General features: G+C 49.3%; 1 protein-coding gene across 2 annotated transcripts in view; it reads left to right on the top strand.

The window, feature by feature from the left end:
- Dgcr2 (DiGeorge syndrome critical region gene 2) overlaps positions 1–11,269 on the top strand; it is a 50,695-nt gene extending 39,426 nt beyond the window's left edge. For both annotated transcript variants that reach the window (XM_021185478.2, XM_085832434.1), the window contains exons 7-10: positions 1,762–1,965; positions 6,415–6,567; positions 7,353–7,589; positions 8,845–11,269. In XM_021185478.2, coding sequence (XP_021041137.1) covers positions 1,762–1,965; positions 6,415–6,567; positions 7,353–7,589; positions 8,845–9,101 — 851 coding nt within the window. In that variant the 3' untranslated portion in view covers positions 9,102–11,269. The remainder of the gene's footprint in view (positions 1–1,761; positions 1,966–6,414; positions 6,568–7,352; positions 7,590–8,844) is intronic.
- The last annotated feature ends 975 nt before the right edge of the window (positions 11,270–12,244 follow it).

The raw sequence follows: 12,244 nt of genomic DNA, 5'->3' as shown, positions 1-12,244 counted from the left end.
CAGGCTACCCTCAGGGTAGGAAGTGGAAAGCTGAAGCAGTAGCAAGAGAAGAACAGGTTGATCACTTTCGCCACCCAGGCTGCAATTCGCTTTTCTGTCAGCATTTATATTGATTTTATTATGTAAATTGGGAAGCAGTTCCATTCCATTCTTTAAATCTGTATATGTTGAAGATAACCTTGTCTTTGAGTGGCTGATACACAAGACCTTATAGGACCACCTGCACTGGGAGGTCACCTTATACCTTTGACTGTAATACCACGCCATCATGAGCACTGGTCCAGTTTGGTCCATGGTTTCCAGTCATGTCCTTTTAGAGCTCATGCGCTCCAGCCTCTGAATGCAGGCCAGAATTACACGTGGCATCTTCCTGCCGTGGCCTCTTGGTGATCTCGCTTCCCGTTGCTCATCAGGCGTGCTCAAGAACCTCTGAAAGCCTGCCTCACTTCACCCTGCCTGCCTTCCACTTCTCACAGTCCACTCGGTCTTCCCATTTCTTGACTGACTCTCCCACTGTGGTGCTTGGAATGAGCATGGCCATCGTAGGCTCATCTATCCGAATGCTCAGTCACCACGAGTGGCACTGTTTAAAGAATTAGAAGAATAGCCGGGTGGTGGTGGCTTACGCCTTTAATCCCAGCACTCAGGAGGCAGAGGCAGGCGGATTTCTGAGTTCAAGGACAGCCAGGGCTACACAGAGAAACCCTGTCTCGAAAAAAATCCAAAAAAAAAAAAAAAGTTACCTTAGTAATATATATAAAGAAATTATTTTTTAAAAAAAAATTTTTTTAGGCCTATAGCTACATTTATCACAAGGTAGCTATGGGACCTAACACATTTGTAGATGATCTCAGAAGTTTGGATGTTCCTGTTAGATTTTCAGTATTTTTACTATAATGTACCTGTTTGTGAATTTTTTGTCTTTAATCCTATTTGGAGTTTGTCGCATATTCTGAATGTAGGGTTTTGTTTTTTACTGGGTTGGAGAAGTTTTCAGTCATCATTTTTTAAACTATTTTTCTGCTTCGTTTCTCCTCTTGGTGCTTGCATCTAACATGTTGATGCGCAGCCTTTCTGGGATGCGCAATGGTACTCATCATTCTCTCAGGATGCTGTTTCTGCCCCTTGTTCTCCTCTCACTGTTGTAGCAGAGAGTGTTCTCTTGCCTTTCTTCCCTTGAACATGATGGCCATGTGGGGAAGGATGGAAGGATGACCCCAGTTCTAACTGAGGAGAGCTGTCAGAGTTCCACAGTCTCTTCAGTTACCTCCATGCCATTCGAAGAGTGGAACAAGCTTCCTGTTCTGGTTTCCTTACCTCATGTCCATCCCCTCCCATGTCAGTCACTTCTGCTTACGAGCTTAAGCCCCTTAAGGGGCTGCTCATAGCTCTTCCCCTGCTCTAGTCTCCCAGGTCACTTGTGTGCAGTTTACTAAACATTTCTCATTCAGGGGACCATCTTGTCAGGCAGTGCCTAGAGGCTCATTCTGAACACATTCCAATTTTAAATAGTTAATATCCATAGCTCTTGAACCTGCCGTTCCTATTCAGAGGCAGTGGGCTCCATCTGTCTTGGCTAGTTGTGCTCTCTCCAGACTGTGGTGACCACCTCAGACCCACAGTTTGCCTCCAGGGAGGACTTGCATAAAAGAGCTGGCCAGATCCTCCGTTGCCTTGCTCTCTCCAAAGGTGCAGGTGCTGGAGGGGATTGGGGCTCAGTGCTGCTGAGTGCATATGTCCGTGTCTGTGTGCCCCTTGCAGGTCAGACATGTGTTGATATCAAAGACAATGTGGTGGATGAAGGGTTCTACTTCACTCCCAAGGGAGATGACCCATGCTTGAGCTGTACCTGCCATCGAGGGGAGCCTGAGATGTGTGTTGCTGCCCTGTGTGAGCGGCCCCAGGGGTGTCAGCAGTACCGCAAGGACCCTAAGGAATGCTGCAAATTCATGTGTCTGGACCCAGGTGAGATAGCCACCCCTTGGCCAAAAGCTGTGATGAGACTTGTCAAGAGCTTGTTGTTCCTGACACAGCAATGCTGGCAACATGTACTGACATAGCTGGCTCGGGGGCCTCAGTGGGCATCTGTGACATGCCCCGATGACTGCCATCCTTCACTTTGCCTGATTCTTACTCTAAGGTAATATTTACAAATAAACTTGAATCTCAACATGGCTGACTGTTTACAGTTTAACTTGGCAGCTTCAGACCTGTCTTTCACTTCCTAAACTTGAAATTTACGTGAGTTCTTCCTCTTCATGTTATGGTGGGTTGTGGAAAGTGATAAAATCAATAATCCTTGATTATGTTGAAGGATTATGAGCTAGTGATAAGGTAAAACTCTTCACCACTAGGTGGTGCTCTTGAGGTGCACACTGCGTAGTCAGCTTGCAGGATAACTGTCCTTCCACCAGCAACAAAAGAACAATCATGGGGCTTGGACATTTACCTAGCAGTGCAAAGCCCTGGATCTATATCCACTTGTGGGGGGAAACCCAGCAGGGTTGAGTCCTGATCAGAACACCACATGGTGCCCTCCTTTGTGGTACCTCAGAACCACTGACATTTCAGCATGAACTTGGGTCTCAGGGAATATGAATTGAAAGCATGAATTTCTTTTTTCTCTTGGATGCCGCTGTGTGAGAGTAATGTGGGTAGGCCCACAGAATAGCAGATTGGCCAGGCATGAACATTAGGTCCTCATTCTCCAGGAGCTCTATGGAAGAGAGAGTGAGTACTGTCCCCTGAGCGAAGTGCCATTATCATCCCTCTAGGAGGGGAGCTCAGGTGGGAGAATAGAGCGGTCCTTTAGAGGCTGTGTCTGAGGCTGGGCTGAAGCAGGCATCTGGCACATGTACCATCCGATATGCAGTTGACTGCAGTAAGTGCAGAGGCTGTGCTCTTGGCGAAACACACCAGATGCAGAGATCGTGGGATTAGGGAGGTTGACACTTGGCCCTCTTCCTTTCCACAGAACAGTTTTCTCATTGTATGGATATATCTGTCCAGTGTCATGAACATACGTATACTAATTGGGTAGTCACAAAGTTTCCTGTGCACCAGCCACATGGCTGCAGTTTTCCAGCTTGTTAGCTGTGGGAGTCAAACTTGAACTCGCAAAAGCTATATCATCTGATACTGTTGTTTACCTGATAAGGAGTTCATAGTTCCACTCCTTAGAAATCTTCTAGTGCTACCCTGCCACTGCTAGGCTCTGCAGAAACAAGACTACACAGGATGACCCATCTGTGGTATAGTTAGCCTATTAAGCCTGCCCATTCCTGGGGACTTCTCAGCAGAGCAGAACCCTTAGTGTGTTGGGACAGGCCCCAAGCTTCTGCAGGCCACCTTCCTACGCATCTGGAGCAGCTTAACTGGGACCTGCTCTGCTGTGCCTGTTCCCACAGGCTCTTGGTCCTTTTCATAGAGGCCTTCCCTAGGAACTGAGCAAACCTGTCACCTGGAGTAGAGACAGTAGGAAGTGAGTCTCAGCAATCACCTTTAGTTTTCCCTTCAGCAATGCAAGGAGACAGCATTTCTTCAAGGCCAGGGTCATTGCAAGAGGAAAGGAAAAGTGAAAGCATCACTCTTTTCAAATGATGTAATTACAGAGAAAGTCCTGGAGGATCTGCAGGGAAATTAGTACAACTACTATTGTGTTCCGCAAGGTCTAGATGTAATAATATCCATACACAGAAATCCACTGTATTTCTGTATACCATCTATAACAGTTAAACACTGAAAATTTAAAGAAGGTACCACTTAAAATAGCACCCCAAAACAGGAAACGTCTAACTGTAAATGCTGCAGATTATACATGCTGCCAGCATAAAACATTGGGATAAGAACAAAATCAAAGACTTAAAAAAATACCATCTTCATGGATGTTAATTCTCCCCAAATTAACTATATAGATGCAAGTATAAGTCTTACCAAAAATGCAGCTGGTGTTTGTTCTTAAGCTGATCTTCAAGCTTTACTTATAATGACAAAAGAGGTAGGAGAGTCCAGAGAGAGGGTCTATGATGCCTGATTCGCAGCGTAGACTACGGTCTTATTAATCAGAACAGTGTGCTGTAAATAGGAACTGGACTACGGGTGATGAATTAAAGGACAGAAGTAATCCCAGTGTAATCAGTTCGTATTTGATAACAAAGAAGAGAAACTCAGTAGAGCAAGCACAGTCTTGGAGCAGATAGTGCTGGGTCAGTCAGCTGTCCATACAGGCCTCCATGCCATTCCTGCTACTGCACAGGAGTAACTCAGAATTCTCATTAGCCAGATTTGAAATTGGTAAGTTATGAAATTTCTGTAAGAAAATAGAAGGGGAAATCTTTTGCCGTGGGCTAGGCCAACATTTAAATACAAGTATGATCCTTAAAAGATTGCTAAGCTAAATTTCATTACACTTTCAACTTGCTCCTTTAAATACACTGACAAAGAGCTGAAAAGACACACATGCTGCTTACATAATTTCCATCACGATTCTTACATTCAGAATATATGAAGAACTCTGGAGACTGGGAACATAACATTTCATACCATGTCTGCCTAGCATGCACACACAAGTCCTTGGGTTTGATCTCCAGCACTGCAGAATAGAGCTTGACTGCACAAGCCTGTAGCATGGAAGAGGGAAAGGCCAGGGCTGTCCTGGGCTACACAGCATGTTCCAGGCCAGACAAAATACCCTAAAACCTCAGTAAGAAGAAAATGCAACTGTATTAACAGTCATTTAAATTGTACTTCACCAAAGAAGCTATATAACTGTACTGTGAAGGACCTGGAAACAAATGTTATCATCAGTCCTATGGGAAATAAGTATGTGGGCTGGAAAAGAGTTAACCAGTACCAAGTCCTGCGTGGAGTGGCTAAGTCCCTCGTGTGTCCTGGGACCTCTGGCCTCCCATTTGGTTTTTGTACCTGACTGTAGGTGGCTTTTCTTAGATGATGTCTTCCTGCTCCCAACAGTGCCAGCCCTGGGACTTATTGTTAGAACCAATTCGGACTTACCCGGGACTCACCCTTAGGACTCACCTGGGAACCTGGTGCTGGCCTCCCACAAGTAGGCCTGTTATCATCCCTCAGGCAGGGATCCTAGACCGTCATTAGAGGCCTGCAAACAGGCAGCTAATAGACTGGGTAGATGCTTTTCACGTATCCTCTCCACGATCTTAAGCATCACTTCCTGGTCATATGAGAAGAGGGCAGATTTATCTGGGCCATTTGTACTGGTCTAGACCCAGCTGGCTGGCAGCAGGATTTATTAAGACTCTGTAGCCACCGTTCATGTGTTGGTTGTGGAGTATTTTTTCCTAGCTAGTCTTTGAGGACCTGCCTTCCAAAACTGTTGTAAAGGTGGAGAGTAGACAGCTCTAGATCTGAAGCTTTGTAGGTCATCGAGGATGCAGGGCCCTCCTGTTTCCCGGTTTAGAGACCCCATGTATACCATGTCTATCTTGGAACCAATGTGAAGTTGGTAAGGGACTTCCTGGCTGCCTTTTCTCTGGCCTAGACTTATTAAAGGCCAGTAGTGTTCCCTCCCTAGTCAGGACCACTGAAAACAGAAGGTCTGAGGAAGGCCCTACAGGCAGGACAAGCTTCTTGATCTCCAGTGCATCCAGTTTAGCATCTTCTTTCCCTAAGATTGAGTACAGAGGTTGCTGGTGCTGCCTCTGCCCTCCTCACCTGCGCAAGTGTGTACCTTATTAGAAAGTTTGCTCCAGGCGTGTGCAGTACAGGCAAATGTGCTATCCAGTGAGACCTAACTTGCTGCAGTGCATGGCGTGCCCAGGCTAGGTGTGCACTGAGACTGTGACTTCTCTCTACTGTAGCTTGAAGACTCATAGCTACAGTGAAAGACTTTGTCAGCAGTGACCAGGGCGACTCTCCTTTGTGAATCTTGGCCCAGACAGTTATTGGAGGACACTGTCGCAGCTCTCCTCCGTGCAGTCCTTCAGAGTTCAGGCTTAGTCTTACCCGTATTGTTATTCTGTCGCTGTTAGACACACATACTCTTGGGAAGGGCCCTGGCCCCTAAGATATGTCACAGCCCAGCTCCCTCAGCCAAGGACAGAAGTCTCCGCTTCCTTGCTTCGTGACAGTGACAGCAGCATTTCACACGGTAGTGGCGGGTGAGAGAGCCGGGGTGGGGCAGATAGCCTCCGGAGACTGCAGAGCTGTGCTCCCTCCCGCGTTTTCAGTGTTGTGTCAGTCGTCTCAATTTTGAAAAGTTTTGTTTTACCCTCTGTACTAAAAAGTTGTCAAGAGCATTGTAAAAGCACTGGGTGTGGAGGAGAAGCTCAGACCAGCCCAGACACTCAGAGCTTGCCTGCATTTGTCTACCCCACCTGTAGCCCTGCAAGTTCTTTTCTCAGAGCCGCTGGTTTCCTTCCTCCTCACCCCTCCTCATAGATGGCAGCAGCCTGTTTGACTCCATGGCTAGTGGGATGCGCCTGGTCGTCAGCTGTATCTCCTCCTTCCTCATCCTCTCGCTGCTGCTTTTCATGGTCCACCGGCTACGCCAGCGGCGCCGGGAGCGCATCGAGTCCCTGATTGGAGCAAACTGTGAGTGCCCTCCAAGGGCCACAATAGTCACACACACACACCCAGCCCTAGGTCTCCAGGTCCCCCTGTCTGAGCTGTGTCCCTCTGTAGCCACACACCTGCTTTCCTTGTGGCTGAACACCCCCTGGGTAGCCAGAGAAACAGGATACCTGAGAGGTTATTTATGGGCTGAAGTTCAAGGTAGACCTTCTATCCTCCCAGCTCTATAACAAGAGCAACATCCCTGAATAGCCACGTACTTCTTGTGATGAGCTGTGAGTATGGGCCACTTGTGAGAGGAGGAGGCTCAGATACCAGTAGCCACAGCAGGCACCTGAGAAAAAGTCTTAGCCAAAGACTACTACTCCTCACTGGAATGTTCCTTCTTAGCAATAAGAAGGTTGGGAGCAAGTTGCCAGCAGCTACAAGGGATTTCACTTGCTCCGTGAAGGGTCTGCAGTGTGTCCTAGGCCATGGGCAGGGCAGCAGTTCTCCTAGTCTGCCTTATGGTCACTTACTTCTATAGTAGATGGATACCCAAAAGTGAGTTGAACCTGGGGGCTATAGCAATGCAAGGTTCCTTCTGCAGTCCAATGACAGGGCTGGAATAGGTTTCATATAAGTGGGGTGAGGGCACTTTGGTTGGAGAGACCCAGAGATGGGAGGTTCTGGCCAAATCAGGGTCTCGTGTGACATGTCAGATGTGGCTGGCTCTAGACTAGGGACACTGGGATTGAGGCTTGGGAACCAGTAGCTTGCTCCAAATGACACAGCTTCCCTCCTGTTTCTCTATTTTGACTGCTCAGTGCACCATTTCAACCTTGGCCGGAGGATCCCTGGCTTTGACTATGGTCCAGATGGGTTTGGCACAGGCCTCACGCCACTACATCTTTCTGACGATGGGGAAGGTGGGACTTTCCATTTCCACGACCCTCCGCCTCCTTATACAGCTTACAAGTACCCAGACATGGACCAGCCGGATGATCCACCACCACCCTATGAGGCCTCTATCAACCCAGACAGTGTGTTCTACGACCCTGCAGGTGCCTGTTTACCCTAGGGAGAGGGAATATGGAGTTGTCAAGCTGTGAGGAATTCAGACTCAGGACCACAGGCTTTGCTGGGACCTGGGAACCCTCCTTTCTTTCTGGCTGCCTTCCCAATTTTTAGGACCCCTTCCAAGATTGCCCCCACAGAAGGCATTTGGTCCTGGCCTCCTTAGAGGGGTGTTGAGAGTTCTGGGGAGCCAGAGGACAGCATCCTTCTCTTCCTCCTATGAGCACCTATTAGTGGTACAGCCCTCAGGACCTTTCAGCCCATTTTGTGAAGCAGTTGGGGGTTGGGGGAGGTAGGCAGTAGGGATTCTAAGGACAGAAGTGGTCCTGACCCAGATCAGGAGCTTGTTCCAAACCATAAAGACACCATTATAACAATTCCTCCTGTTGTGTCAAAAAGCTGCTTTGAGAGTTGCTGTTCTCTACCTGACCCTAGGAGTGTCCAGTACGTCCCTTCTATCCTTGCTCCTTGCCTGGCTCATTAGGCAGCAGTCGTGTCCTGTTCCTTGTGTGGAACATGCTTGGCTCCGTACAGGCCTGCACTCTGTATCAGAGTGGGACTTTTAACACTGCTGTGATCTAGGACTAGGAGAATATGACTCCTGCCTTCAGATCAGACTGTCAGAAACTCCTCTTAGAGGCTACAGTCACAGCTGGGAGCACAACTCAACTGTCAGCACGTTTGCCTAGCATAGAAGCCCTTCTTGGATCTTCACACCACAGAGAGGTTGAGAGAGAAAGCTTTCTGCCAAGACTGTACTAGATGGCTGTAGATCCCCACTCTGTCCGGCCTCGGCTTCAGGGCAAGGTTGGAGTCCTGGAGACTGTTCATAGCCAAGGCCTCATCACCAGCATTTAGAAACAGCCCAAAGTCCAAGGCAACGTAGACTTGAGGAGTGCCTTGGTCTGGCTATCTGCTGACAGCAGTAGTTGTCAAGGCTGCCCGTCCCCATTAACACCACCCCCCACACCCCCACACCCCCACTTTGCTCTGGTTGCAAAGTTGTGCTGAAGCCCTTGGTGTTATGTCCCTGCTGAATCAGAGGAGGTCCCCCTCTGCTCTCCCTTTGTTCTGATGAGTGGTCACTGCATTTCACCTACCATGAACTTTGGTCTGCTAGAACATTAAGCAAGGAGCTCCCCTGGGTCCTGTTAGCACTCAGAAATCAGGGCATGTTTAGGACAGGAACCTACTTCTGCCCAGGCCTTCACTTACATCTGACATCCTTTTGTTCCCCTGCAGATGACGATGCCTTTGAGCCTGTGGAGGCCAGCCTGCCAACCCCAAGGGATGGTGGCATTGAAGGTGCATTGCCCAGGCACTTGGATCAGCCGCTGCCCCCTGCAGAGACATCCTTAGCAGATCTGGAAGACTCTACAGACAGTAGCAGTGCCCTGCTGGTGCCTCCTGATCCCGCCCAGAGTGGAAGCACCCCAGCTACAGAAGCACCACCAGGGGGTGGGCGCCTCCCCCGTGCTTCCCTCAACACTGTGGTTTAGGTGGCTCAGCTTGTGGCCCCCCGTGGGCTAGGAGTGTATGTTTCTTGTCCAGAAGACACCTATCTCAGTGGGGGACTTGAAGGGGTCCTGTCATAGCCAGGACCCTACTCCACTACCACATCCCCACCAGCTGCGGGTGTGTACATAGAAACTGAAATCAGGCACTCAGAGAGGAGCAAGTGCCTGTACCGTCTTTACCTGGGGGCTATTAGTCTCTTCTTTAAATGGTGGAATGACACAGGTGTTGAAAGCACACGTTTCCAAGAGAGCAGAGGCAGTGGGCTTCACTTACACCAAGTGCATCTTTGGATGGGCTTGCTTACTGCACTCTCACCCTTAGGAGCCAGTCATCAGCCAGTGTAGACACAGTAGAGCTAGCGCTAGTGGCTGCTTAGAGGCAGCAGAGCATCTGAACTGCTTCCAGGGAAAGCATTTGCAGCTGCTGTACTGGCTCTCTGGGGGCTTCCTGTCCCGGGGCCAGTTGCAATTTCAAGGTGCCGATCAATCCCTGGGAGGAAATTGAACTTGCCACACCATTTCTAGCTTTGCTTTGAGGCCAGCACTGTGGCAGGAGGCCCTGCTCATTCCTAGCACTCTTCCATGGTATACCTCTGCATGGCTCCCCAGGAGTAGACTCTAGACCCTTGTGGAGGGTTGGGGCATGCTGGCTTTTCTCTGCCACACTCTGGATCCCTGTGCTCTGCTTGCTGGTGAATGACCACTGGGTCTAGTCATGCCCGTTCATCCTATCTGTGCCATAAAGGGTTGTTTGGGAAGAGAATTGTTCAAGTGGACATCCTGAGTTGTCATCTGAGTCCACTACACCCCATGAACACTGCTGGAGCCCAGTGTCTGCCAGCCACATACATGCCTCTCAGGCCCTACACAGCAACCGGGTACCTGGGGATTTTGCCCAAAGGACTCCATTGCCAGCTCCAGCTCCAGCTCCATGCAGTGGTCTTGTCTCCTGACACAGGCCTTTAGCATTTCTAAGGTTTGGAGATTAAGGAAGGTTCTGTGCAATTTTTAGCACATTCGTGTCTTTTCTATGTTGGATGTCTGGGTCTTTATATCTGTGTGTGTGTCCCAATGTGGCCAAAATGTTTGCAGGTGATAATGGTTCACAGGAGCTCAGGACAGGGGCCAATACCCCACATGAGCCATTTGTCCATGGGCCGCTCTTGCACCTTTGAGCTTCTTCTAGGCTGTGGTCATTGGGGCTGTGACTCCTGTCAAGGTGAGAACAGGAGTGGAGGTGACTGGTGTCTGTTCTGTTGTGCATGATCAGACCCACACAGCTCTAGGTGCAGCCTTACACTACTTGGAACCTATGTTTCCCCTTCCCATACGGAGCATCTTCAGATCCCCAGGGCTGACGGGGGTATATGATTGCTTACAGATAGTCCGCCCCATGTCAAGGCCCACAGACCATCTGCTGCAGACATCCCTCTGCAGAGGGCCCTTGCCCCCTCTACCCATTGCTAAGGACATCAGGAAGTTCATCATGCCTCCAGCAAGTCCTAAGTGCTGGGTGCTGGGCAGCCATGCTCCAGAGCAACAGTTGGGAATTGTGTTGGTGCCAGGCCACCCAAAAGAGCCCTAAGGACCACACACCAGTGCCTCAGGAGACTGTACAAACTGGAACTTACGTGGGGACCAAATGGCTATTGGGGTTGAGATTAGGAGGCCCAGTGGAGAGGGTGACCTAAAGTGGACTGGTGCTGCAGAGGTAGGCTTGCCAGGACTGTGGGGTCCGTCCCCCATGCCTTCAGGGTGCATGGAAGGCCTCTGTTGGGGGCTGTTTGGACTATTGTTATTCCAGTTCCAAGCACTGGAGTCTGCCAGCTCTCACTGGTGAATAATCCCAAATCCAAGATTTGATGAGGTTTGTGTGTTCTTTACCCATCCTGCAAGGCCCCAGAGGGACAGGCTCCTAGGAGGCCCCTTTCCCAGGACTGCCTTGCCACTCTTCTGAGGCCAGGTGCCCTCTGACCTGCCTTGAAGTGGAATTTGATACTGTACATTGTCTCAATGCCTGTTTTTACATATTCCTTTCATTAAAGGTTTTAGTTTGGGTGTATTTTTTGGTCAGGTTGGCATTGATCCTTTCTTAAGATGCTGTGAGAACCATTTCATCCAATGCCAAATAAACTTGTGTTATGGAAAAAGCATGGTCAGTTCTTGCTGTGGCCCAGCCCCATCAACAGGGCTCTCCTAAGTTTTCAGCCCTTACAGGCATCCAGTTGGCTTCTGACATCCCTTGGTTGAGGACCAGATGGCTGAGCTTGGAGCTTCTGCAGGGTGCATGGCAAGGGGCCACACTCCTCTGAAGTTTCACTACAGTCAATGCCAGGGCTGGTGTATCCCCATTACTAGTGCCCAGTGTGAGATAAGCTGCAGGGAGGGCGCTGGACTTCATCTCTAACCATCCAGGTGGCCGTAAGCAGCTCCTTCCAGCAGGAGCTGCTGCTTGGAGGGTATCGGCTGGCAACTTACACCCAGGACTGCCTTTTCCTACAGGGCTGGAAAGGCTTGAGTCATCTGAGAGGATTTCAATCTATAAAAAGTTGGATGATCTTGTCTTTCCAGAAGTCCTGAGTTGCTAAAGACTTGCAAAGCATATTGCCTTGGACTGAGGCCTCTCCTGAAAAGAGGGGGTTACACCCACCCACTATGGCACTCAGCCTGCTGGGGGTGAGAAGCAAAAACAGCATTTACTGTTCATTTCTGTGAGACACCAGGATTCTTGATAGCAATGTTTGCGTGCGTGTGGGGTGTGCGTGCGTATTATCGAGATCTCAAGAGGAAAGGAGACACAGGGAAGGAGAGAGAGCTTTTCTGCCATGCTTTGGAGGAAAAGGGACACAGCAACCATGTAAGATCTTGTGGGCAGCGAGGACCTGTGGCTGGGTTGCTAAAGATGTTTGGCAGGGGCTAAATAGAACAAGCCACTAAGTTTAGGGTAGAAGGAGAGATGGAGATAATAAATTGGAAAGGGCATGCATTTCCAGGCAGGAAAGATTTGTGCTTAACAGGCAAGTTAAAGTAACAAGGCTGAGTGTGTGTCTTTTGTCCTCGGATTCTAGGGTCCCAGGAGTGGGCTGGTAATGCAATCCCCTCTTGGAGCAAAGGTGGGTAGAAAA

Source organism: Mus caroli, unplaced genomic scaffold (assembly GCF_978045245.1).
Source record: "Mus caroli unplaced genomic scaffold, Mus_caroli_1 scaffold_17, whole genome shotgun sequence".
NCBI lineage: Eukaryota > Metazoa > Chordata > Mammalia > Rodentia > Muridae > Mus > Mus caroli.
Note: the sequence above shows the minus strand (reverse complement) of the source record. Positions and strands in the feature narration are given on the sequence as shown.